The sequence below is a fragment of the Condylura cristata genome, unplaced genomic scaffold (assembly GCF_000260355.1).
Source record: "Condylura cristata isolate star-nosed mole 26May11 unplaced genomic scaffold, ConCri1.0 scaffold00023, whole genome shotgun sequence".
Taxonomy (NCBI): Eukaryota; Metazoa; Chordata; class Mammalia; order Eulipotyphla; family Talpidae; genus Condylura; species Condylura cristata.
Genome location: NW_004567124.1, coordinates 12,071,196 through 12,095,822, shown reverse-complemented (window position 1 = coordinate 12,095,822; position 24,627 = coordinate 12,071,196). Strand labels below are relative to the sequence as shown.

Here is a 24,627-nt window from a genome sequence, read left to right as displayed (position 1 = left end):
GGGTCAGGAGAGGTCTGCCGAGCCATGTGGATCACTCACTGGCAGGGCAGGCAGGGATTGAACTCATGCGGAGGTGGCTTTCAATTCTTAGTGCTGCACTTTAACCTGCTGCACCACCAGGGAGGGCCTGAATGTAAAATATTTCGAAGTTAAGAAACTGAGAAGAACCATTTTCAAATAAACAGGAGTTCCTCTCCTTATTTTTATATGCAAGCAATTACATTTTTTTTAAGCATCCAAAGGCTCATACAGACCAACATGAACTATTTCTGATTCAGTAATTTCAGTCCAGCACATTGCATTGTGTAGAACAATTTGTCCTATTGTTCTTTACCACCTTAAGAAAGTCTCTTCTTTTAAGACATATTTGTTTACTTGGTCAGGTTTATTTTCATTACTCTTAACTTTAAAAAAAAAAACAGTTTATAGTCAGATCTAATAATCATTTCAGAATCAGAGTCTAAAATATTAATCATTTTATGCTTGAAATTTGTTAGTTCCTATTACTATGTATTAGAATGCATTGATGAATATTAATATTTGTAAAAATATGTATTCTGGCCCTCTCTGGTGGTGCAGCGGGTTAAAGCACTGCACTAAGAAGCTTAAGCCACTTCCGCATGAGTTCGATTCCCGCCTGCCCCAGAGGAGATCCACATGGCGAGGCAGACACCTCCTGGCCCGCCCGCTGCTCCCCTCAGCAGTGTACTTCCTTGATCTGCCTGTTCTGTTCCCCAGTCTGTCTCTGGTGAATCCTCTCACCCTCTGCATCTCTTTCCTGTATCCCAGTTCTGTATGAATAAATAAATAAATCTTTAAAACAAAATATATGTATTCTAGGGAAGCATACAAAACGACATGAAAAATATTATAAAAGAGATAGTAAAAATGTTTATTAAGTAAATGCTACAGTAAAGCTTTCTATTTGTGTCTTTAGATCATGCTACTTTGTATTCTACCACTTTCTCTCACTTCTGTATTCCAACTCTAGCTTTGTTTCCTCAGTTACCCTTTATAACACATATATGAGGAAAGATTCTGTACTTTCTTATTTCTACAAATGAGGAAGTGGTTAAATAATCAACCTATGACCATATTGTTTGTGAAATCATAATTGTTATCCATATAGTTTGACTTTAGAATGTATACTGAACCACAGAAAGTGCAATTTATATCAGTGTTCTGACATTATCTATGTTCTGATCTATGTCTGTACAGTACAGAGGGACTTTTCCTTTTCCTTCCTTCTGTGATAGAAAATTTATGTAATTGTAACCCCCTAAAACTATATTAATCACCAGAATTTTTGGGATATGCACATATCTGTTAAATTTTTTAAAGTTATATTTTAGTAACTTGTCATTTTAATGTTGCACTTAGCTTTATGAAGTTTTTTTAAACTATGTTAGAGGAGCTACAGGCATTAGTTTGTATTTACTACTTAAAGTTTGCTTTACTAAATATAGTAAAAATGTCAGCTTTGATTAAAATGTTACCTAATATGTTTTGAAATGCTAAATAAACATTTTGTATTTTATAGAACCTACTGTAGTACCAACCACTTCTGCAAGAATGGAATCACAAACCACAAGCGCTTCCATTAACAATTCAAATCCATCTACCTCTGAGCAGGCCTCTGATACTGCTTCAGCTGTCACTAGTAGCCAACCCTCCACAGTGTCAGAGACGTCAGCTACTCTTACAAGCAATAGTATGACTGGTACTTCTATAGGAGGTATGTTTTTAAAAAAGACAGGGGAGGAACTCTTTGTCACTTACTTTGTTAGAAAAGGTATAATTTTTAAGATTTTAGCTGAAATAGGAAGGATGGATTTTTAGAATAAATATGATAGGGGATCAAAGGGTCTCTAGTAGAATTAGTCTGTGATTTCATATTAAGTTTGATTTCAGATAATTGAGTTGGTTTCATGAGTACTGTTTCCATGTTATCATAAGCCACTCCCCTCCCTATAAAGCATGCTGACAAACTGATTCACATTAAAAGTAAGAAACATGATAGACCATGTTTACTTAGGACAATACATGAGCTTAATCACTGTGTCATAACTCACTTGAGAGATTGGAAAAAATAAAATGGCTGACACCAAAAATAGGAGCAACAGCAAAAAAGTAGGTATTTTGGACCTCATCAAAATTTATGACCTGTACATCCAAAACATAAAGTGAAAAAACCTACAGAACTGGAGAGAAATATTCAAGTCATGTTTGATAAGGATGTAGTATCTTGGATATATGAAGTGATTTCTCAGCTCAAGAATAAAAAGGCAAACAACCCAATTTAAAAATGGGCAAAGTACCTATGTAGTTACTTTTGCAAAGAAAATATACAAACGACTACATAGTGCATGAAGACATCATTAGTTATTAGGGAAATACAAATTAAAACCACAGGGAAGTTAGCACTGTATACTTATTAGAAGTCCATAATTAAGAAAAAAAACTAACAAAAAAACCCCCCAGCAGCCAGAAAACCAAAGAATAGGAAAAAAGAAAATAGCTAGTGTTTTTCAACATTGTTGAAAAATTGGTATACCTATGAATTTTGGGGAATTCTGTAAAATGATATAGCTGATGGGGAAAATACTTATGGTTCTTTAAAAAGTTAAATAGCATATAAGCCAGCAATTTCTCTCTAATGTAGGTACCCAAAAGAATTGAAAACAGGAATGGGAGTCGTAAAATGCTTGATGATGTCCATTTTTTCAATGTTGTTGTTTGTTCTCTTGGTGTAGTAACTATGAAACCATTGCATAATCCAAGGTCTCTTAAGATTAATATCTGTGTTTTTCTTTAGGAATTTATAGTTTCATGCTTCAGGTTACTTCTTATGTTTCACTGAGCAGTAATACTTAGTATTCTCTTTCCTGTCCACTATTTAACTGAGTCAGACTAGCCATCTTTCCCTTCTGGAAATGGAACAAGATAGGAACTTGCTGTTTACTAACAGGGATGCCATAAACCTGAAGCTTGTAGTTTAACTCTATCACCATTATTAAGGAAATCAATTGAGGTTTCTGGTCTTTTCTTTTTTGCTTTTAATAGTATCTCATTTAATCATTATAACTGAGTCATATTATTATTACTATTGTTGTTGTTATAATTGGAAAACTGCTTATGGTTGGTTTAAGTCTCCCTTACCTGGAAAATTGAAGGCAGTATTCAAGGAAATTTTCCAGGGGTGTCTTTTTTTTTTTCAATAATATGTTTATTTTTAAATCATTTTGTGCCTTTTTCCATCTCAGTTGTAATCCCCGTGGGATTTCCATCACCAAATCACCCAGGGGTGTCTTTTAAATGCTGTATTCGTTGAAAAAAATGTAGGCAGAAATAAAATGATCCAAATTTTATTTAATTGAATGCATACTCCTTTGTCACTATAGTGTGTCTTATATGTTATTACATATATTATTTAATCCTTTAAAACTTTATTGATGTTGATATTACTCTTCACATTTCAGAAATGAAGAATTCTGGAACATTATTTCAAGATCAATAAGAATCTTTGAGGCAAAGATTTGAGCTCTTACTCACTCCTCTCTCCTGATAGCTTTTTATATGCATCTATAGATTTTACACAATTTCAACTTTATTTCAAGACACCACAAAGCTTTTATATACTATTGAAGGCCCCAATTAGCTCAGAGTTCAAATTTATTTTTGGTTGCAAGGTCACTGATTCATTGGCCTTTTATTGATACTGTTCTATATTGATGACTACCTCTGGGATTTACTTGTATTTCGTTAGAGTAGGATAATGTTGACCCAGGACAGATTGTTCCCTATATTAACGTGACAGAAACATGTAACAGATATTCAGACTAAATTTGGGACATTTGATTCTAATGACTTCATTTCCTTCTAAAACTATAGAATATTAGTCACCTATTTTCTTTACATGCTTTGTACCTTCTTGAACCTTTCAAGCCCAAAATCACCCATGCCATCTAGCTTCACTCTTACCAGTTTCCTAACAGGTGCTGGTTAAAAATCAAAGCCAAGCATATTGGTGCCTCATGAATGTGTGATATCTAATCTTAGAATTTTGTTAATAAATTGTCGAAGTGTTACATATCTTAATAAGTTTCCTTTCCTTCCCCTTAGGGGCTACTCCAGAATTGTCTCATTCTTTTCAAGAATTTAATCTTTTTAGGGTAAAATAAAAAAAAAAAAGGGGGTGTTCACAAGAATAAATTTTCTTTCTAAAACCTTCATGTTACTGTACTTATTCTTCTAACTCTTGCTCTCTTAACTCCTTCCTATCCCTCTCATTCCCTTTAGCTATGCTCTACATCTTATGCCTTCTAGTGTCCTTGACCTTGCTTTAGCAATTAGCTTTCCTATGTCTTTAGCATCTTTACTAGTTCAGTACATGCACACATACATTTGTGTTAAGTCTGTGTACGCTTAAATGGATCTTCTTCACCCTAAACTCCTTCCTGTAACTTGTTTCTGAATCCTTTCAAAACGTACAAATAGGTTGTTAAAAAATCTGGCAGTTATCTCTTATCTCATTTTCTCTGAGGAGTCTATTCTCATTTTCCTTTGTACTGGCTTATCTAGCTAAAGGATTATTCCAGAGACTCCCCATTTTGTTTCCAGAGCTCTCTTTTGTTTTCAATTTTCATATTCAAATGGACATCTCTGGATGTCGTCATCTCAACTCTGTATGCCCCAAACAACTCATCATTTGGCTTTTCTATGTGTTCCCTGCTTTGTGTATACAAAGTATCTTATATATTAATTTATTCAACAAATAATTATTGATTTTACTATGTATCAGGCACTGTTATAGGCACTGGGGTAAAAGGTAGATTTTCTGTCCTAACAGAACTTAAGTTCTAGTAGATAATAGCTGTTTTTTATTGAGTTCATAATATTAATAATTTATATTGTCTGATTTCTATAATAATCTGTGAGGCATACTTTCTATTGCTTTTCTCATTTTGCAGATGATGTAACTTGCCCAAGGTTATATGAAAATGAAGCAAGAATACAAACCTAAGAAATCTGACTTGGAGCCCCTACTCTTCTTTTTTGTCAGGATGTCCCAGCATTGACACTGTTGTTTTGGGCTGGACAGTTCTTTGTACTGGAGTTTGTCTTATGTGTTGTAGGATACTTAGCAGCATTCTTGGCTTGTATCACACCTCTCCTCTAATTGTGACAACCAGAATTGTCCCCATAGGGACAACCCCATAGGGGTTGTCAGATATTCCCCGGGAGTACAACATTGCTCTGTGTTATAGTAGGACCCAGTGCTTCTTTTATACTATTGGTTGATTTATATCTTAAAGTATCTTGTATTTATGTGCCCCTGAGGATCAAAGATGAAGTCTTTCTCTTCTTAGCACTTAGCTGCATTTATGTATGCGTGTATGCCTCCTTTCCTTAGTGAAGTTAATATAAATTTAGCAAGTGCTTCCTGATCCACATACATTGTACAGGCATGCTGGAGACACATAACAAAGGCAGACACCGCTGTAAATTATTTTAAAGACCAGAACTTTTATTTTTACTGTTGTATTTTTAGTGCTTTTTGTAGATCCTTTACTGTGCCATTATTATGTGTAAGACTTGCCAAGTGAATGAATATGCTTAAATACAACTCAGTAATCCTCCTAGAGTTACAATGAAAATACTTTAACCAACTTGATGTCACTGGCCCATGGACTTAAATTTCTCTGGTGCAGGTTTGTGATTGTCTATTTTTGGTGGACAATGTAGACTGATTTTAATAAAAGGAAGTATTATCTTACTTTGTCAACTATCTTTGTATTTCAACTCTAATTTCTTGCCATTTTCTTTAGTCAATAACTCTTGAACAAGAGGCAATTCAGTCATTTTTCTGTTGGGTTGCTAGCCTGTTTGACCATTAAAGAGGTTCTGGACTGTGGGAAAATAGGCTATTACTTTAATTGGAGTCCAAAACTGTACTTAAATTGTAAGGTCAGTCTTGTTACTAGGTCACACTGTTAGTGATTTTACCCTTTAAAAATGTGTTTAGCCTTAAATGTATCTTCACCAATTCTGATTTTTATATTTGAAATATTTGACAACAAAGGGAGTTCTTTCTGAACAGAAAATGGTCATAACCCTAGGAGTCTGTAGCGCTCTATACTACATTTTATGTAAAAGCAAACAATTTGTTGGCTTTCATTGTTGTTTCATATTTCTGGTAGTGATTAATCTCTCAACTGATAACTAACAAGATACTACCAACTCCTGAAGACAATCAGAAGTTATTGAAATTGTGTGTTTTTTTCCACCTACTTTCACAAACTCCTTCATTCTTGTTCTCAGGTTAGAAACCCTTACAAACTGACCCAGGAAATTCGCCAATGTACCATTCCGGGAGCTTGGGAAAAAACAACATACAGAAACTTAGAATAGAGATACTGCGTACCAGGATTTAGACAAGGTTTACCTTGTCCAGAAGACAATCAGCAAAGTCGTATAGGCTTCTGTGGGGAGTGTAGAGTAAAGAGACCTATAGGGAGTTCTTATTAATCAGAGCCTGAAGCATCCCACCTAGATTTGTTTATGTGAACCTGTGAATTTCCTTCTTTGTTTTAGTTGGATTTTTGTACTATTTGTAAGTAACTAGAAAATTCCTAATTGGAGTATTCACCCGCAAGAGATTAGCTAGGTATTATGAGCCAAATAGAAGAGGGGTGTCCTTGGTATTGGCTGCTTTAGAAATAAGGCTAGAATAGCGTTGCTCCAGAATCCTAAAGAATATGAGGAGATGCCTCAGGAGTCATCTGGTGGGGGAGCGGAGGAGGGAGTAGCACTAGAGGGATGAATAACTAGGAGAGAAAAATGCAGGACTCTGGTTTCCCCATTCCTCCATTGGTTGTTTTTTTGTTTTGTTTTTTTTTTTTTTTTTTTTTGAAACTTATGCCTTTTTTTTTTTTAAGATTTATTTATTTATTTATGCATACAGAGCAGGGTTACAGGCCAGAAGTACAGGGGCGGTGAGGAGGTACACTCCTGAGAGAAACAGCTGGCAAGACAGGAGAGGTCGGCTAGGATGACCTCCAGGGCTGGGGATTGAACTCACACTGAAGCGGCTGCTTACAGTGCTGCGTCCCAACCTGTTGCACCACCAGGGATGGCTCCATTCCTCCAGTTTTTAAGATGAAACTTTAAAAGAAGCTTTTCATTTTTATCTGTCTTATATAATTTCTACATAATTAGTTTGAGGAAGGAGCCTATGTTTTTAGGTGAATTTGAAATACTGGGATAGGTCTTCAAGAGGCACTTTTGCAGTCTGGCATGGGAGAACATATCTTCAGAATATAATGGAGCTTGTGGCAGAGAACATAATCAGGACTCAGATATTTCATACCTTAAAAATATCTTTTAACATCAACGATGCAAGGCAATTACTACTATATATAATAGGTGAGAAAGGAGTTAAATAATTCTCCGAAGGTAACACTGCTCAGGATTAGAGAGACAAAATTAGAACATGTTTTTCCCCCATTTGATAAATGCCATTAGATTATTATAAGGTGCTTTTAATTTTCAAATATTAGAAACATCATTTCCTATATTCCTTTTGTTCTAAGTTTAAAGGCTGAGAAAAGGAAAAGACATTAAGTAAGATTTAATTATATATGTTCTGAGGTGATTGTGTCTTAAAGTAAGATTTCATAAGTATATATTAGTCTGCTGTATGTAGTAGATTTATGTATAGGGATTCATGGGTCTGAGGAGAAGATCTTTGTTTTGTCGCATATTATAAAAGGACTAATATTTTCGAATTTTAAAAATTCATTTTAAAGCTAGTTGTTTGTTATGATCCAGGAAAAGAACAATCTATTGCCATATATTTAAGTCACATGCTACACAAGAGTCTCCTGAAGAATTTAGATTTTCATGAACATTCCAGTAAAGACTACTGTGCAAAATGAGATATGTATGTTAAGTCACACAATCACATTCTTATTTATAGAGAACTGAATTTCTTAATTCTTGGTTATTTATAAACAGTATCTTTTTGTTACACAGTGATATTTGATTGTTTTATGCATTTTTTGGTTTCAAGATGACTCAAGGAGAACTACATCTAGTGCTGTAACTGAAACTGGCCCTCCTGCAATGCCAAGGTTACCTTCCTGCTGTCCCCAGCACTCGCCATGTGGAGGGTCATCACAGAATCACCACGCATTAGGACATCCGCACACAAGTTGCTTTCAGCAGCATGGTCACCATTTTCAACATCACCACCACCACCATCATACACCCCATCCAGCTGTCCCAGTTTCTCCCTCCTTTAGTGATCCCACTTGTCCTGTGGAAAGACCACAAATACAAGCACCTTGTGGAGCAAATAGTAGTTCTGGCACCAGCTATCATGACCAGGTATGTGGAATGTGATGATTTTTTTTCTTAATTAAAAATCTGACTCCTCTAGGGAAAAAAAAAAAACCTTAATGCATTTTATACACTAAGTCGTTAGTGTTTAGTTATCCATTTTTAGCTTATTCTTGAAAATGTGGACAATTAAATAGTTTGTGTGTTTCTTTTTTTAAAATTAAATCCTTGGTATTTTCTGATGTCCTTGAATTATTGCAACTAATTGAGGGCACCAGGGATGTGGAAAATCAGAAGTGATACTTAAATCTAAAAATAATTTTTTTTTAATCCTGGAATTGTTTTTGATGTTTTTAGTTAAATACAGATAAATCTTGGAGTTTTAAATACAGTATCACAACTACAGTGTTGACTTAATTGCTGAAAAAGTGGGGAAGTTCCCCCAGTTTTTCCCTATTCCCTTTTACTCTGGAGCTATAATCTCCATTCATCTGGAAATAAATAGCCTCTGATGTAGACCTGGAACATGGATAAGATTTTTAGTTTATGAGGAATTGAAATCAGCAAAAAGTATAATTAGTTGATATCAGTGCTTGAAATGTAAAATGATACTAAATTAGTAATGGCAATTACATGGAATAAATGAAATCAGGTACCATACTATGTTTTAACATTTATTGTGTCATCACTATGCATAATCATGATATAAGCCTAGCTGGGTGTTTCATGCTTTAAAAGCAAAACATTTTTAAAGTAAGGCTATAGTTAACATATATGCTGGAGTAAAGTAAAAAAAAAATTCAAAACAACTGTGTTTCTATATCCCTTGACATTTCCTGAAGTACTTTATCTTTTAATGGTTGTCTTTTCTGGATAGGACAAACTAAAAATAAGTAAAAGGGGTATTCCCTTAAAAAAATTAGCTGTTATTATCAGGAGGAAATTTAGACGGGTTTAGTAAACTATGTGGTTAAAGAGATTCAGTTGTGTTTTCATTCTGGTAACAGTGTAAGTATTAATATCTATTGATTGCCTGTTTCAGTGTCTTGGGAATGAGAAAATAGTGAGAAAAACTTTTTCAGTGTGTGAAGTAGAAAATATAGCTTAAAAGTAAAATTTCCTTTTACTGGAAATTTCTTCCATATTCTCCGGTTTCCAACATTAATTCAAGAGCTCCCAAAATGTGGACCTTTTATTCACAGACCATTGTTGAACTAAGAAATACCCTTTATTTGTGAAATCCATTGTGTCTGCAACATGTCCTTTCAAGCTGATTTATTAGTTAACTATAGGTAAAATCTCTACAACTGTTCTTTTCAATGTGAAATAAGTACAACCGTTTACCTATCTTTAATTAGTGGTATTTAGACTGCACACAAAATTTGAGGAAAATCAGCAGGGTTAAGAATTATTATTTGTGGTGCTAATGGATATGGAAGAGAACAAAGTGAAGTTTTTTTGAAAAATAGTTTGAGACTCTTTGGAGGATTCTGAAATTAGCCACATATGCATGAGATAACTTCATTTAGTCTCCAGTTGACTGCTGTGGGCATACCAGAGAACCAAGGAGTGTGAGAAACAAGTTTGTTTAATAATGAGGATTAGTTATTGTTTAGAGGTCTTCTGAGCATAAAATCCTGAATGGGTGAATAGGCAGAGGAAAATTGGGGAGGATTTAGGCCTGTTGACAGAATGGCTTAATCAGTTGACTATAACCTTTACTGCTTCTTTGGATATACCTTTCTCTTTTAGAAGGATGGTTTATTTAATTTTATGTATTGCTTACAATCTATGGAATATAATATTTCCCATTTCTGTACCAATCTTGTTTACCTCTTTGAGGATAAGAGTTGAATGAACTTTTGGAATTCTGAAGAGGCTTCTCTTTGTTGTTTTATCCCTTTCACCTTGTTCTTCACTTTTAACTTTACTTTTGTTACAGGAGGATCTTTACTTAGCTTCCTCTGTGGGAGTGTTCTTAATTTTAATCAGTGTTTAGTCAAGAAGAGTATCATAGGATGTTGATGTGGTATTCTGTTTGCTAAGCTTTAGCCAGAATAGGAAAATAGAGAATTTGAATAATAAGTTCACAATTTTATTATTCTTAAACCTCATTTATCTGAGTTGAGGACATAATTGTATTTGCAACTGCAAAGTAAGGCCTTACTTTACTTGATTGTAGCTTTCCTGGTGCCATCAACTCTGTTCCCTTTTAGCATCCAGAATTCCTTTTGCTGCTAGTATCTTCTGGACCTGAAGCCCATTAGATATATAAAGACCACTAATTTCCCTGGGCAATGCCGGATCACTTTGGCCTTTAATATCTTATCCCAGCTTATTTATTACTAATAACTCAGCTTCTAGTATCAAACAATGCCTGTGTACAATTCCATATATAATTTCAACTGTTGTTCTTAACCATATTTTAAAAATGATAGCTATACTGAACACTAAACAAAGGCTGGTTTTTAAATTTTGTAAGCAATTCTGTTTCTGTACTTTGTTCTAGAGAAGATAGTGTTTTACTTAGGATTTTTCAAAATCTTTTAGGGAAAAAACAGTGGTGAGAAGAGATGGAATCTAGACTTTTTATTTATTTTTTAACTTAGTAATGTACCTTCCCTAAAATCATATTCCTAAGAAATTAAAGCAGTGACTTATTTTTTTCCCTTTGCCAAGTGAAAAAGGTTCAGAACTAGCATATGGTTTTGTCTGAATAATCTTATTTTGGATAGTGTTTACACTATTAGGATGTCATTTGAACACTTCCATATATACAGCTTAGAAATTCAGAACAGATAAGATTTTATCTAAGAACCTTAATGTTTTCAGTGGTGTTATGATGTTTTCCAAAGGAGTCCCACATTACTAATGAGGATTTTGGGGTAAAGGAGAATATGGAAGTAAGGTATCAAAGACTTAAATTTGCCCTTTCTAAGACATCAGTAGTAGAAGAGAAATAGACCTGAAAATAATGTTAACTGTTTGTTCATCTTGTAGTTAGTATAAGGTAGTATAAGCTTTATAACTTTCAAAAATTGATTTTAGATTTTAAGGATATAATCACTACAATTTTCATAGTCTTAAGTTAGACAGTGATGTTGGGTGTTCAGTAGATTTTTTTAAAGATTTATTTATTTGTGCATACAGAACTGAGATACAGGCCAGAGGTGCAGGGGCGGTAAGAGGCTTCACCAGAGACAGAGCCGGGAGCAGAACAGACAGATCGAGGACGAAGTACACTGTTGAGGGGAGCAGTGGGCGGGTCAGGAGAGGTCTGCCACGCCATGTGGTCACCTCTGGGGCAGACGGGAATCGAACTCATGTGGAAGTGGCTTTAACTTCTCAGTGCTATGCTTTAACCCGCTGCGCCACCAGGGAGGGCCTGTTCAATAGTTCTTAACGCTAAAACTGTCATTTTCAAATTTTTATCCAAAGGTTCTGTTTTTCTAGATTGTATTAGGAATACTTTTGTAATGTGTCATGAAGCAATGTTTTAACTAAACTTTATAAGAAAGTTAAGATATAGTTTCTCTCTTTATACAGCAGGCATTGCCAGTAGACCTGAGCAACAGTGGGATCAGAAGTCATGGAAGTGGTGGCTTTCATGGAGCATCTGCATTTGACCCTTGCTGCCCTGTTTCTTCTTCCCGAGCTGCAATCTTTAGCCATCAGACTGCTGCTGCTGCCCCAAGTCAGCCATTATCTATAGATGGTTATGGAACAAGCATGGTTGCGCAGCCCCAGCCCCAGCCCCCTCCACAAGCCTCACTCTCTTCATGTCGACATTATATGCCACCTCCTTGTAAGTAGAAACTTACTTAGAGGTATATAAATGAAGTTCTGTATATTCCTCCACAAAGTAATCCTTATTCATAAATTTTTAACATTTCCTTGGTCCTAGCATGGAGTGTATTTTTCCCATTTCATTCTCCCTTCAATTCATATCGCCAAAACAGTTTTCTAAGGTAAAATGGAAGATTTTTTAAAAAGATTGATTTATTTATGTGTACAGGAATTTGAGTACAGGCCAGAGGTGGGAGGTGACAGGATTCAACAGAGACAGAGTGGGGAACAGAGCAGGCAGATTGAGTGAGGTACACTACTGAGGTAAGCAGTGGGTGAGACAGGAGAGGTCTGTTGTGCCATGTGGGCCACCTCCCTGGCAGGGGATAGAACTCATGCTGCAGTGGCTGTGGATAGCTTCATAATGCTGCAACTGAAACACTTGCCCCACCAGGGAAGCAAAAGGGCAGAGTTTTTAAATAGGGTTAGAAAAATTAAAAAATACCATGTTTTTGCCTCTTTTGCAAATTGAAAACATTGAGTGACACCTTAGACTCCTACAAAAGGATGTTTTAAGGGAAATTGGATTTATCCTTAAAATAATAAGAATTCATAAAAAGAAATTGTTTCTAGGCACAGTAAAGTAAATTTTGACTTATGAGCTCTCAGTCCTACTTGAGACATAAAAGAGAAATCCTTGACAGAAAGCTGTACTAACTACAGAAAAGTTTCTATGCTTATTTGATGAAAACAATTAAAATGGAATCAAGTTTTGCTTCTCTAAAAAATTAAAATTTATAACAGAAGAAATAATAAATATCATTAGGTTATGTGTCTTTTCAAACACAAGTTTGTTAAATCATAGACTCCTAGTCATTAAGTGGAAACTTAATACATACTTTGATTTAAAAAAATAAAAATTCAGGCCTTCCCTGGTGGCACAACAGTAGAAAGCACAGCACTATGGAGCAGTCCACAGCCACTGCAGCATGAGTTTGATCCCCGGTCAGGGGAGGTGACCCACATGGCGTGGCAGACCTCTCCTGTCCTGCCTGCTGCTCCCCTCAGCAGTGTATTTCAGTAGATATGCCTGTTCTGCTCCCCGCTCTGTCTCTGTGAATCCTCTCACTGTGACCCCCATGCCTCTGGCCTGTACCCCAGTTCAGGTATGCATAAATACATTTTTTTAAAATGAAAATTAAAAAATTCATGCCAGGAAGTAGATAGAAAATTTACTTTTGTTTTAATTACATGCAAGGGATAATTTCAATTTTGTATCCTTAGATTTGGTATTTCACTCTTACATTTTTTAAAATCTATGTTCCGGAGATACAACTTAAGAAAAATAGCATTTGTACAGTGTAACCTGTGTACCTCTTACCTTTTTAATACAATTTAAAATGTAAACTGTTAGTTTGAAAGCAGAAAACAGATTTTTGCAAAGCAAATTTTATGCGTGAACATATAAGATGTATAGGCTCTTTGGTAATAGCTATTGATAGTCATCCTTAATTGACCATCTTTTACTCCAGGTTTATAATGTATGGCTTTCTGTCCTCCCTTTTTAAAATAATATAATGAGACAGTTTATACATGAATCCATTCTTTTTTTATTTTTTTAAATAATAATAAACAGTAAAAAAAGTTATTTAGACTTAAACTTGTTTATTAACATTTATTATAAATGTAATTTGTAGTCCTCTTAAATTCAAACTGCAGAATGAACTAAAATGAGAATTTAGGGCCTTCCTGGTGGTACAGAGGATTAGTCTCAGCACTATGAAACTATCCACAGCCACTGTAGCACAAGTTCGATCCCCAATCAGGGAGCTAACCCCCAAGGTGTAGCAGATCTCTCTTGTTCTGCCCACTGTTCCCCCCAACAGTGTATTTCAGTGGATCTGCCTGTTCTGTTCCCCAGTCTGTCTTTGGTGAATCTTCTCATCCCCCTATACCTGTGGTCTATAACCCAGCTCTTGTATGCATAAATAAATATTTTTAAAAGACTGCCTCATTACTTATGTTGATTTTAGTAAACGTTTCCTTTAAAAACACCCTACAAGGCTTTGAAAGCACTGAATGATTTTATAGTTACTCACTTCTGCTTATTAAGTCACAGATTTAAAAGTTTAAGGCAATCCTTCTCTAATGGAACGAGAGAATGGCCTTAACTTCCTACCATATCACAGGGAAAATCTGCTAAAATAAAATAAAATTTGGACTGAAATTGAAAAGGTGACAAATATATTTTTAAGACTTCAAGCATATGTACATCTCTCAGGCCAAGAGATTTGCTTTCGTCAGATGGGTCTTTTAGCAGTCACTTTGAAATGTAAAGATTCAGAATGAAGAAACAGCAGAAATTATCTCAGTAAGACTGCCTTTCATATCAGGTTCCTGGAAAATAATGTCCCTTTATTAATGCAGCATAGAAACTGGCATGCAGCAGAGAGAGATAAGAGCAGCAATAAAAGAATATATTTGTTCTCTTGCCCGGAAGGGCTTGCAAATTCCTTTTCTTTCTGTAGTGCATTGTAAAGAATAAATCTAAAAGTAAAGAAGGCTTATGTGTTCTAAAATATATTATTTGTAAATTTTACTGACAAAAGCCAGAAACTTGTATATTACAAAATTAAAATTAACAAAAGACAATTGGGGAAACTTTACCTAATTATGACAAAATTCTATGTATACAAAAAATATTTATAAATCAACTAGGGAAAAAATGAACAATGCTAAGATTAGGAATAGGGGATAAATAAGTGGTCAATAAATAGAAGTTTTTTCTCTGATTGGTGTTTAGAAAAATTAGTAGTGGTGTGCAGGTAATTAAACACTTATGTGCTTTTGATAGAAATGTTAATGATGATAACTTTTTGGTGGGTATTTTGTCAACTGGTATCTGAATTTAAATTCTCTCAAATTTCAAACTATCTGTAGGAATGTGTGTGTGTGTGTACACATGCACATGTAATTTCACATATGAAGAGGTAGTGCAAGATGGAACTTATATAAAGGTATTTATTGCAGCATTTGGGTTGCTTCCAGTTTTTATCAATGATGTTTTCTTTAATAAATTTTGATGATTGCGGTAGTGCAGTGCTGAAGCTTGAATGAATTATAGCAAAGTTATATGTCTTGACATGAGAAGGCATCTAAGACTTTTCAAAGAAGGAAGCAGGTTTTCAAGCAGAATTGAGAGACATAAGCAATGATAAATATTTATAAAAACTAAATATGTGCTAGCTTATATTAGTGAAATATTTATTTTGAAAACTATAAATCATGTATAACAGCAACTGCATGAGACCTATGTTTTTCTCACAGATGGTTCTTTGACACGACCACTTCATCATCAAGCCTCTGCCTGCCCACATTCTCATGGAAACCCTCCTCCTCAGACTCAGCCTCCACCACCAGTGGATTATGTTATTCCTCATCCTGTACATGCTTTCCATTCTCAAATATCTTCTCATGCAACATCCCACCCTGTGGCACCTCCACCTCCAACTCATTTAGCCAGTACAGCTGCACCAGTCCCTCAGCATCTTCCTCCAACACACCAGCCAATTTCACACCATATTCCAGCCACAGCACCCCCAGCGCAGAGACTTCATCCTCATGAAGTGATGCAGAGGATGGAAGTTCAAAGGAGGAGGATGATGCAGCATCCAACGTATGTTTTATGTTTTTAAAAAGATCTACATTCCTTTTCATTCTGTTCCCGTTGGTCTTTACAACTATAAAATCTTTTGGTGCAGTGATACTACTAGATCTATAGTTCAATAGGAAATTGATTTATTCTTTACTGTCCAGAATCTCCTTGTCTTATCCTGAGTAGTAGGTGCTGACAAAACAAGTTTGGATCAATTTATTTAATAAAATCAAGCCTCTTGTAGGATATGATCCAGGGTTATTTGTTTTTGTAAGTCAATCTTGTTTATTTCTGCAGTATTCCTTAGTAAAGATTAATGTTCAAATTAATGATACTGAGGAGCAATATGTAGCTATTGAAGATTTAATTTGATACATATTACTCAACAGAGAGAAGAATATTAGTAGAATTTTTTGTATTTATTGAGATCATGATTTAAAACACTGTATTTAAGAAGTATAGGTTAATAACTCTACAAATATATGTTCTCACACACCACCATAACACCAATAATTTTCCTCCATTAGCAGAATTTTTGACAACTGGAGTTGAATAGAAGAGTTCATAGCTTAGTTTAATAATAAATTTAAATATTAAAATACTGTATTTGCCAAACATGTGGCAATTGAACTTTTTGTTTTCTTTTGAAAATTAAGGCTCTGAGAGGCAGCAAATTGTTGGACAAATTCTGCCTAATTATTTTTGTAAAGTTTTATAGGAAAACAGCTACATTTGTTCATTCATGTATGAATTCTTTCACAGTACAAAAGCTGTAAAATAGGTGCCACACAGACCATATGACTTACAGAGCAAAGAATATTTACTATTTGGCCCTTTAAGATTATGTTTGCAAAACTCTTGATCTAATTAATGATTTAGAGCTATGTAATTTCTTCCTTTAGTATATAAAGTTATGTCCGAAACCTCTATTATTGTCATTCTAATGTAGTTACCCTTTGCATGGACAGTTGCCAGTTTAACACTCAGATCTTCTACTGTTTAGAAAATTACTGGTCTAAATCATTAAAATTCAATATGCAAAATCTGCAAATGTGTTAGGAACTAACAGAAAATATGAATTAAACTATAAAAATGTTTTATTCCAGTGCTACATGCTTAGAACGTTATAACTATTTGCTTTTGCAATCTTTAGGAATCAAAATTATAAACTGGATGCAGAATAATGTAAATGGAACTAATACCAGTTTCCCATGTGGATTTACAAATATTTTATGAGTTGCATATATTGAAAACAAACACAAAGTTAGTTAAAAAAAATTTCTCTTCAAAATTTTATCCATTAAAATGGATATGTCACAATATAAAAGTGAAGCAAAATAAAATAGGTTACATTTTTTCCTATTTTACATGTTTATAAAAAGTAACTTAGGTGTGCCTGTAGCATTTGCTGAAGTATTTGATTAAAACAGTTCTTTCCATGCAGTTCCTGTTATTCTACTTAAAATATCTGATGTAAAGAAGGCATTACAAGATAATGTTAAACTTTTTCCCCTGGGTGATATATGAATTGGAGGCATTATATGAAATGACTGGTGAGATTTTGTAGGGTTATTATTTCTTGATTTATTATTGATTATTAAGTAATTATACATTGCATTTTTAAATTTTATTATTGGAGAATATGTTTCATGACTAATCTGTAGATGTTTATAAGAGAAATACTAGGTTCTTCTTTCTACATTAAGAAATAACCAATTATTCAATTATTTCCAGTGGTCTTTTTGTGTTCTGTGTTTCCAGGCGGGCACATGAACGCCCCCCACCCCATCCACATAGGATGCACCCAAACTATGGTCATGGGCATCATATTCATGTGCCTCAGACTATGTCCTCACATCCTCGACAGGCTCCGGAGAGATCTGCCTGGTCAGTATCTCATTTATTTCAAAGCTATGTTCTGTGTCCAGCAGCTTATGGTAAAAGCCTGTAGAAGAGAAGATTGTATTGGAACGACATATTAAAAGAGTGATATGGGGAAACTGACTTCCAGCTTCTAATTTATAATAACTAGATACCTAGAGAGGAAACAATAGGAGCTTGAATTCTGGAGTAGGAAACTGTTGCAAACACGAATTGATCTTTTTGTTTTTCTTATTTTTCAGGGATGTCTACCATCAAAGTTAAAACCCTAAGTGGCCCCTATTTTTCATAGCTTATTTTCCCCCCACTTTGTACTCAATTGCCACTCCTAACCCTTACAATTGACAAAACAATTTCGGGCTGCATCCTTGTAGGCTTATCTTTACTAGAGAATTAGAAGCAGAATTGCATTAATTTTCTTTTTTTTTTCTTTTTTTTTTTTTAAAGAATTGCATTAATTTTCTTTCTGAAACTATTTTATGTAGGTTGTCACTGAGATTTTGATGTACAATGACTTGAATCAAAACATAAAATAGAGAATAACTAAATATTTGGTATTTACCAATTTTCTTCTTTTTTTTTACCCTTTACAATGTAGAATATTTGCTTTTCTAATTATCTGATACCAACAACCTAGAGATATCATCTACCAAGCAAAAGCCCCTGGAGCATCTGCAGCATTCTTAAAAGCAAAAGCAGTAAACTCTACTTTGTATGTTTCTCAAGTAGAATCAGACTTTGAGATTGGAAGTAAACACATGAACCATTAATAATATTTCCTTCCTTTTAAAATCTGAAACAGTAAAAATGCCATGTCCCTTGTGGTCATAAAATGAGTTTTTGAGGTTTAATTTCTGAACTGAACTTTAAATTATTAGTTAAACTAATAATTCATGTGTTTCTCAGCTACATAAGTTAAAAAAAACTTCAGATCACTTTTCAAAATTTTGACATACTCACCCATTGTTGATAATAAAGGCATTGTAAGGACAACTAAAATTTAAACTGTTTTCATCCTTTGTTAGGGAACTGGGAATTGAAGCTGGAGTGACTGCAGCTACTTACACACCCGGTGCATTGCACCCCCACTTGGCCCATTACCATGCACCTCCTCGACTCCATCACTTACAACTAGGAGCACTTCCTTTAATGGTAAAATAGAAACATTTCAAAATTCTGAAAGTATTCTTTCTTAAATATTTTGTTGGATATTTTTTTCATATGTTGCTCTAGGTGTTTTACTAGAATTTGAGAATTAGTGATGTTAAGTAGAAATTGTGCTAAAAAAGTACTGGGTCTGTTAAAATCTGTACTTATAGTTTCCATTGTAAAATGTATTTTTCTTAATGTAAAAAAATGACATTTTTTTTTCTCACTGATAATCTTGATCCACCATCACTGGGACATGGGGGTTAATTATTTTGCCATAAATGATAATGGGTTTGCTTTGATGCAGTCATACTTTATTTTCTGATCTCCAGAAAGCTGTACTAAATCTCTGATTTGAACAGATTTATGCCAGTTTGAATTCCTAAAGAACAAGTTTAGTAAACATTTGAGTTTTTTGTTCATCATACATGTTATAAAAGTGATATAGAGAAGGAAATAGACTTGTTTTGTTGGGGTTAGAGGCTCTTCAGGGGTTTCCGAATATTTTATTGTACCTGCGACTTCTAAGTAGCCTTTAGAATTGAGAATAGCACACTTATGTAAAGAACAAATAGTGCAGGCACAAGGGAACTCCATACAACTTGATGTCTTAGAGCTTATGGGTAAGGGTCATTTAGTAGTAAGGAATAAAGCTGTCTTGCCAAGAAACTAGGACTCAGGAACCATTGAAGAGGAATGTCTCATTATACTTGTGTCTCACAATCATATTATAATCAGAAAGACCACTTCCTTGGTAGTGTAGAAAATAGGTCATAGTGGGAGGAAGGAAGCTAGTTAGGCCACTAGAGTAGAAGAGATAAAAATTGATAAATGCCTGAACAGAGGCAGTGGCAGTTGGCATAAAAATGATGAGACAGGGCTTTCCCTGGTGGCACAAGGGTTTGATAAAGCACAGTACTCTGAAGCTCTCTGCAGCCACTGCAGCATGAACTCAGTCCCAGCCAGGGAGCTGACCCACATGGTGTGGCAGACCTCTCCTGACCCACTCTGTCAGCAGTGTATTTCAGTAGATCTGTCTTTTCTGCTCCCCATTCTGTCTCTAGTGATGCCTTTCACCCCCTGCAACTCTGGCCTACACCCCAGTTTTTGTATGCATAAATAAATAAATCTTTTTTTAAAAAGGATGACACATTTAAGTAATATTTAGAATGACTCCCAGATTGCTACCTTGGGTGATTAGGAGTGTAGTGGTGCTGTTCACTAAATTGGAGCAATTAGTTAAGGATTTAAGAGAAAGGATCAGGTGAGTTAGGCTTTGAATATGATTAATTTGAAAAACTGGGGAACAAGGTGAAATGTCTAGATTTCCAAATTATAAACTGATATCTGAGTTAAAGCTATGTAATGATCTAAAACAAAAACAGCCAGTAAGATATGTAGCGTCTGTCAACATATATGTCATATTATATAAACCCATAGAAGGAGATTCAATATCTAAAAAATGTGTAGAATGACAAAAGATAACGAAAAAACATGCAGCATGATAATATGCTAAGTGATAATACTATGTTTCCAAAAAAAGGATTTTGAAAACTGACTAGAAAAGTTGAGAAGCAAAGTTAGAATAATGTTAAATAATACAGTCAGTAATGTTTCACCAAAAAAAAAGTTTGAAAAATGGAAAAAAGTTGGATGAATTTGGCATTAGAGTTTATTGATGGCTTTTGTTTTATTTAGTTTTTAAAGATTATTTATACATACAGAACTGGGGTACAGGCCAGAGGTGTGGGGGTGAGAGGATTCACCAGAGACAGAGTGGGGAGCAGAACAGGCAGATCGACAAAGTACACTGCTGAAGGGAGCAGCGGGTGACACAGGAGAGGTCTGCTGCACCATGTGGATCAGCTCCCTGGCCAGGAGTGCTGGCATCTCGTGCTGCACTTTAACCCATTGCACCACCAGGGAAGGCCCCTCAGAGTCATTTTAGTAATGAAGAATGATGACAGGGGGCATTGCTTAGAGGACAGCCTGAAAAATGAAGATGTGAACATTGATGTAGACTACTTAGTATTTTAAGTTTAGTTGTAAAGGAAAAGTGAGCAATATGATTGACAATTATTCCAGAATAAAAGAGATAATTTAGATTTTGTGGAACTTGGAAGGTATTTTTAGATTTAAGGCAGAATGCTATTGGAGGACTTGTTTGTAGATACAGAAGAGAGGTCAGTAGTAGTTAATAAAGGATGCTTGGAGTTGGGGAACCTGGCAAAGATGGGAGCGAGTTAAGGAGTTTAACTCTGAGTAGTTAAAGTTAAAGACAGAGGAAGATCATCTGTTAAATCTAAAGGAGGGAGATTAGAGAAGTTTATAGGGCAGGTTTAGATAATTTCAGGGACAAAAAGTTCCTTTTGATTTTTCTATTTTCTTGATGATGTGTAAGAGGTTGGGTTATCTACTGTGAGCTGGATGGTACTGATCTCGATTATAAATTAAGTTGCAGATATTAAATAGCCTATTTGCAGGTTAAAAGATATTGCTTATTTAAATGCTGATACGGGTACTAATTTTAGATTTAGTATTGTCTACATAGGCTTCTTTGTGCAAGACAAATGGAGTAGGAGAAACCTGTTATTTCTTGGAACAACTATTATATGTCTCTTGACTATATCTTAATATTATAAGGTTATGTTTTTATAGGAAACTAACCTTGTTACAGTATGTTTATTAGTTGGATTAGGTATACATACTGAGTTGAATTTTACGAGTAACCAAATGGATAGAATTGTCTTCAATTGCTCAATGTACAGTAAAATTCAAACCTATTCTTAATTGATCTACTTTGTCTGTTTATTATAATAGGTTCCTGACATGGCAGGCTACCCACATATCCGTTATATTTCATCAGGACTGGATGGAACATCGTTCAGAGGTCCTTTCAGGGGCAATTTTGAGGTATGTAAGAAAGTTAATGAAGATATTCATCACAGTGTCTTTAATGTAAGAATGTGTTTGTGTATTATTATTATTCAAAATTGTATAGGATTGCTGCAGTGCCTGGGGATAAGAAGACAGTAAAATGTGTGAATTTCTGATATTACTTCTGGGAGGGTTATTACAGAAAGATTTCTAGGCAGAAGTTACCCAAGCATTTAGTAAAGAATGAATGAAGATATATAACATAAATGAATGTGGATTGTTATAAATTATGAATATGTTTTTAAATAAGTTGTTTCTTCATGTCAGTTTGAAATTTGGAGTCAGTGCATGATTTGTTTCTTTTACTAGAATGGTTTCATGTTTTAGAGTCATAAACACTTATTAATTTACCTGATTATTTGCGATAATGTTGTTCTGATCTAAAAGGATAAATTTTCATGTCCCTTCATTTGACTGGAAAAGAAATTATAAGCAGTTTTTCTTATCATATATAAAAAAGATTATATAAAGAAATGTTTATCATATATCTTTTTGAACACTATATTGCAGGTCTATAAAATGCAGGAACTTTATTGCTTTTACTACAAACAATGCTGTTTAAGGAATCATAATCCTGTTCTTTAATGCTAATTATTCCTTCATTTTCAGGAACTGATTCATTTGGAAGAAAGATTAGGAAATGTCAATCGAGGAGCATCCCAGGGAACAATTGAAAGATGTACATACCCACATAAATACAAAAAGGTAAGAATTTACTCTGTGAAACATCTAACTCATTATCAAAATACTTAGCATTTAATATTATAAATTTTTTTTGAGTTTGTGGGTTCTGGCAGCTACATTACTTATTAAAACAATACATGCATATGGTTAAAAAATGAAAGTACAAAAATATATACTCTGAAGTTTTTTACCGTCTTCTCACAAGGAAAATCATGGTTAAGAATTTCTTAGTTAGGACTTCCCTGGTATTACAGTGGTTATGTCTCAGCATTGTCAAGCTTTGGCCAGTCACTGCAGCATGAGTTTGATCCCTGGCCAGGGAGCTGACCCACCCACATGGTTCACCAGACCTCTTCTGTTTCACCCATTACTCCTTTCAGCAGTGTATTTCAGTGGGTTTGCTTGTTCTGCTCCCCTTCTCTCTGGTGTATCCTATCACATCCCATACATCTGACCTACACCCTAGTTCTTATATACATAAATAAAAATAAATCTTAAAAAAAAAAGTCTTAGGTAAATATTCCCAGATAATTTCATGCATTTGTAATATTCCTGGGTTTATATTTTTTCTTCCAATTAAAAAAAAACATGCAAAGGGGATGATATGCAATTTTGCAGTTTCTTTTTATTCTGGATCATCACCCACACATCACACATACTCTTTTTAATAACACAGAATTCAGTCATGACTATACTGTGATTTAGTCACTTGTTTGATGAACATTTAGTTGATCTACATTTCTAAATTATTAATCCCATTTGTAGTATTATATCTAGAAGTTATAGAGTAGACATGTTAAATGTGTTTCAACAAACGACAGTGTTCTATGCTACACAGAGAATAACAAAGTATGAAAATTACACTAATTTGTTTTCATCTGTTTTCTAAGTGTATATTAATAAGGCATTACCACTAAATTTAAGTCCTTTTAATTGTCTATGCAAAATACTTTAATTATCATTAATTATTTGGATAGTATTTGTTATTTGCTTGTAGAATTAAATATATTTAGCCATTCTCATTATAGAACATAGAATTTATATTGTATATCATCCTAATGTGGGTTAAGAAAATAAATTCCAAACTGATAAAATTCTATTACATTTAATTTTGTTTTTAATGTTGATTATTTAAAGGTCTTACAAATAATTAGTTGATAATAGTTTTTTATTTCATCCATTAATTCATGACTGTTGTTCCTGGGAAATAAATTGTGGGTGAATGTGCTGTTTTGTTTGTTTTGCTTTGTTTTTCAAATAAACACAGACTTTACTCAGTTGTTCAATAATGTCATCTCTACTAATAAGGTAACAACTGATTGGTTCTCACAGAGGAAACTGCACTGCAAACAAGATGGGGAAGAAGGGACTGAAGAAGACACAGAGGAAAAATGTACTATCTGTTTATCCATTTTAGAGGAAGGTGAAGACGTGAGGTAACTAGACTTAAATTATCCAAGACCTATTGTCAAAATTGTACGTGAGGTTTTATTTGAGTGTTGACTAGAAACCAAGTAAGATTACTCCTAGCATATCCTGTCACCAACCTCAGGCATGTAGAATTGCCTTAATATAGTCAGAGAACAAAAGAGTAAAATCTTTGTATTACTTATAAGGGAGTGGGAAATAGCTATTGTAGGGCCATACCAAGAATTGGCCAGGAAAATTTTGTGGTCAAAATTGCTTTCTTGGCCCTCCCTGGTGGTGCAGCGGGTTAAAGCACAGCACTAGGAAGCTTAAGCCACTGCCACATGAGTTCGATCCCCGCCTGCCCCGGAGGAGATCCACCTGGGGCGGCAGACCTCTCCTGACCCGGCCGCTGCTCCCCTCAGCACTGTACTTCCGCGATCTGCCTGTTCTGCTCCCGTCTCTGTGTGTGGTGAATCCTCTCACCCTCTGCATCTCTGGCCTGTACCCCAGTTCTACATGAATAAATAAATCTTAAAAAAAAAAATTGCTTTCTTTAAATCTTACAGAAAGGAGAATGTTTGAGAGACTTTAGAGATCAAGATAGTTTTACTCTTGAGATATTAAAAGGATATTCCAGATTAGTTCCAGCATCTATAATTTATTTATTTATTTATTTATTTATTTATTTATTTATTTATTTTTAAAGATTTATTTATTTATTCATACAGAACTGGGGTACAGGCCAGAGATGCGGAGGGTGAGAGGATTCACCAGAGACAGAGTGG

The 24,627-nt window shown here is 34.6% G+C and overlaps 1 protein-coding gene across 8 annotated transcripts in view; it reads left to right on the top strand.

The window, feature by feature from the left end:
* The window catches only part of RNF111 (ring finger protein 111), a 74,527-nt gene that overhangs the window by 45,255 nt on the left and 4,645 nt on the right, over nucleotides 1–24,627 (top strand). For 5 of the 8 annotated variants that reach the window (XM_012728744.1, XM_012728743.1, XM_004687738.2 and 2 more), the window contains 9 exons: nucleotides 1,541–1,735; nucleotides 8,072–8,388; nucleotides 11,887–12,145; nucleotides 15,454–15,802; nucleotides 17,516–17,668; nucleotides 18,688–18,814; nucleotides 21,632–21,724; nucleotides 22,358–22,453; nucleotides 23,741–23,868. In XM_012728744.1, the coding sequence (XP_012584198.1) occupies nucleotides 1,541–1,735; nucleotides 8,072–8,388; nucleotides 11,887–12,145; nucleotides 15,454–15,802; nucleotides 17,516–17,668; nucleotides 18,688–18,814; nucleotides 21,632–21,724; nucleotides 22,358–22,453; nucleotides 23,741–23,868 (1,717 nt within the window). The remainder of the gene's footprint in view (nucleotides 1–1,540; nucleotides 1,736–8,071; nucleotides 8,389–11,886; nucleotides 12,146–15,453; nucleotides 15,803–17,515; nucleotides 17,669–18,687; nucleotides 18,815–21,631; nucleotides 21,725–22,357; nucleotides 22,454–23,740; nucleotides 23,869–24,627) is intronic. The other 3 variants (XM_012728748.1, XM_004687734.2, XM_012728747.1) reach the window with 3 other exon arrangements.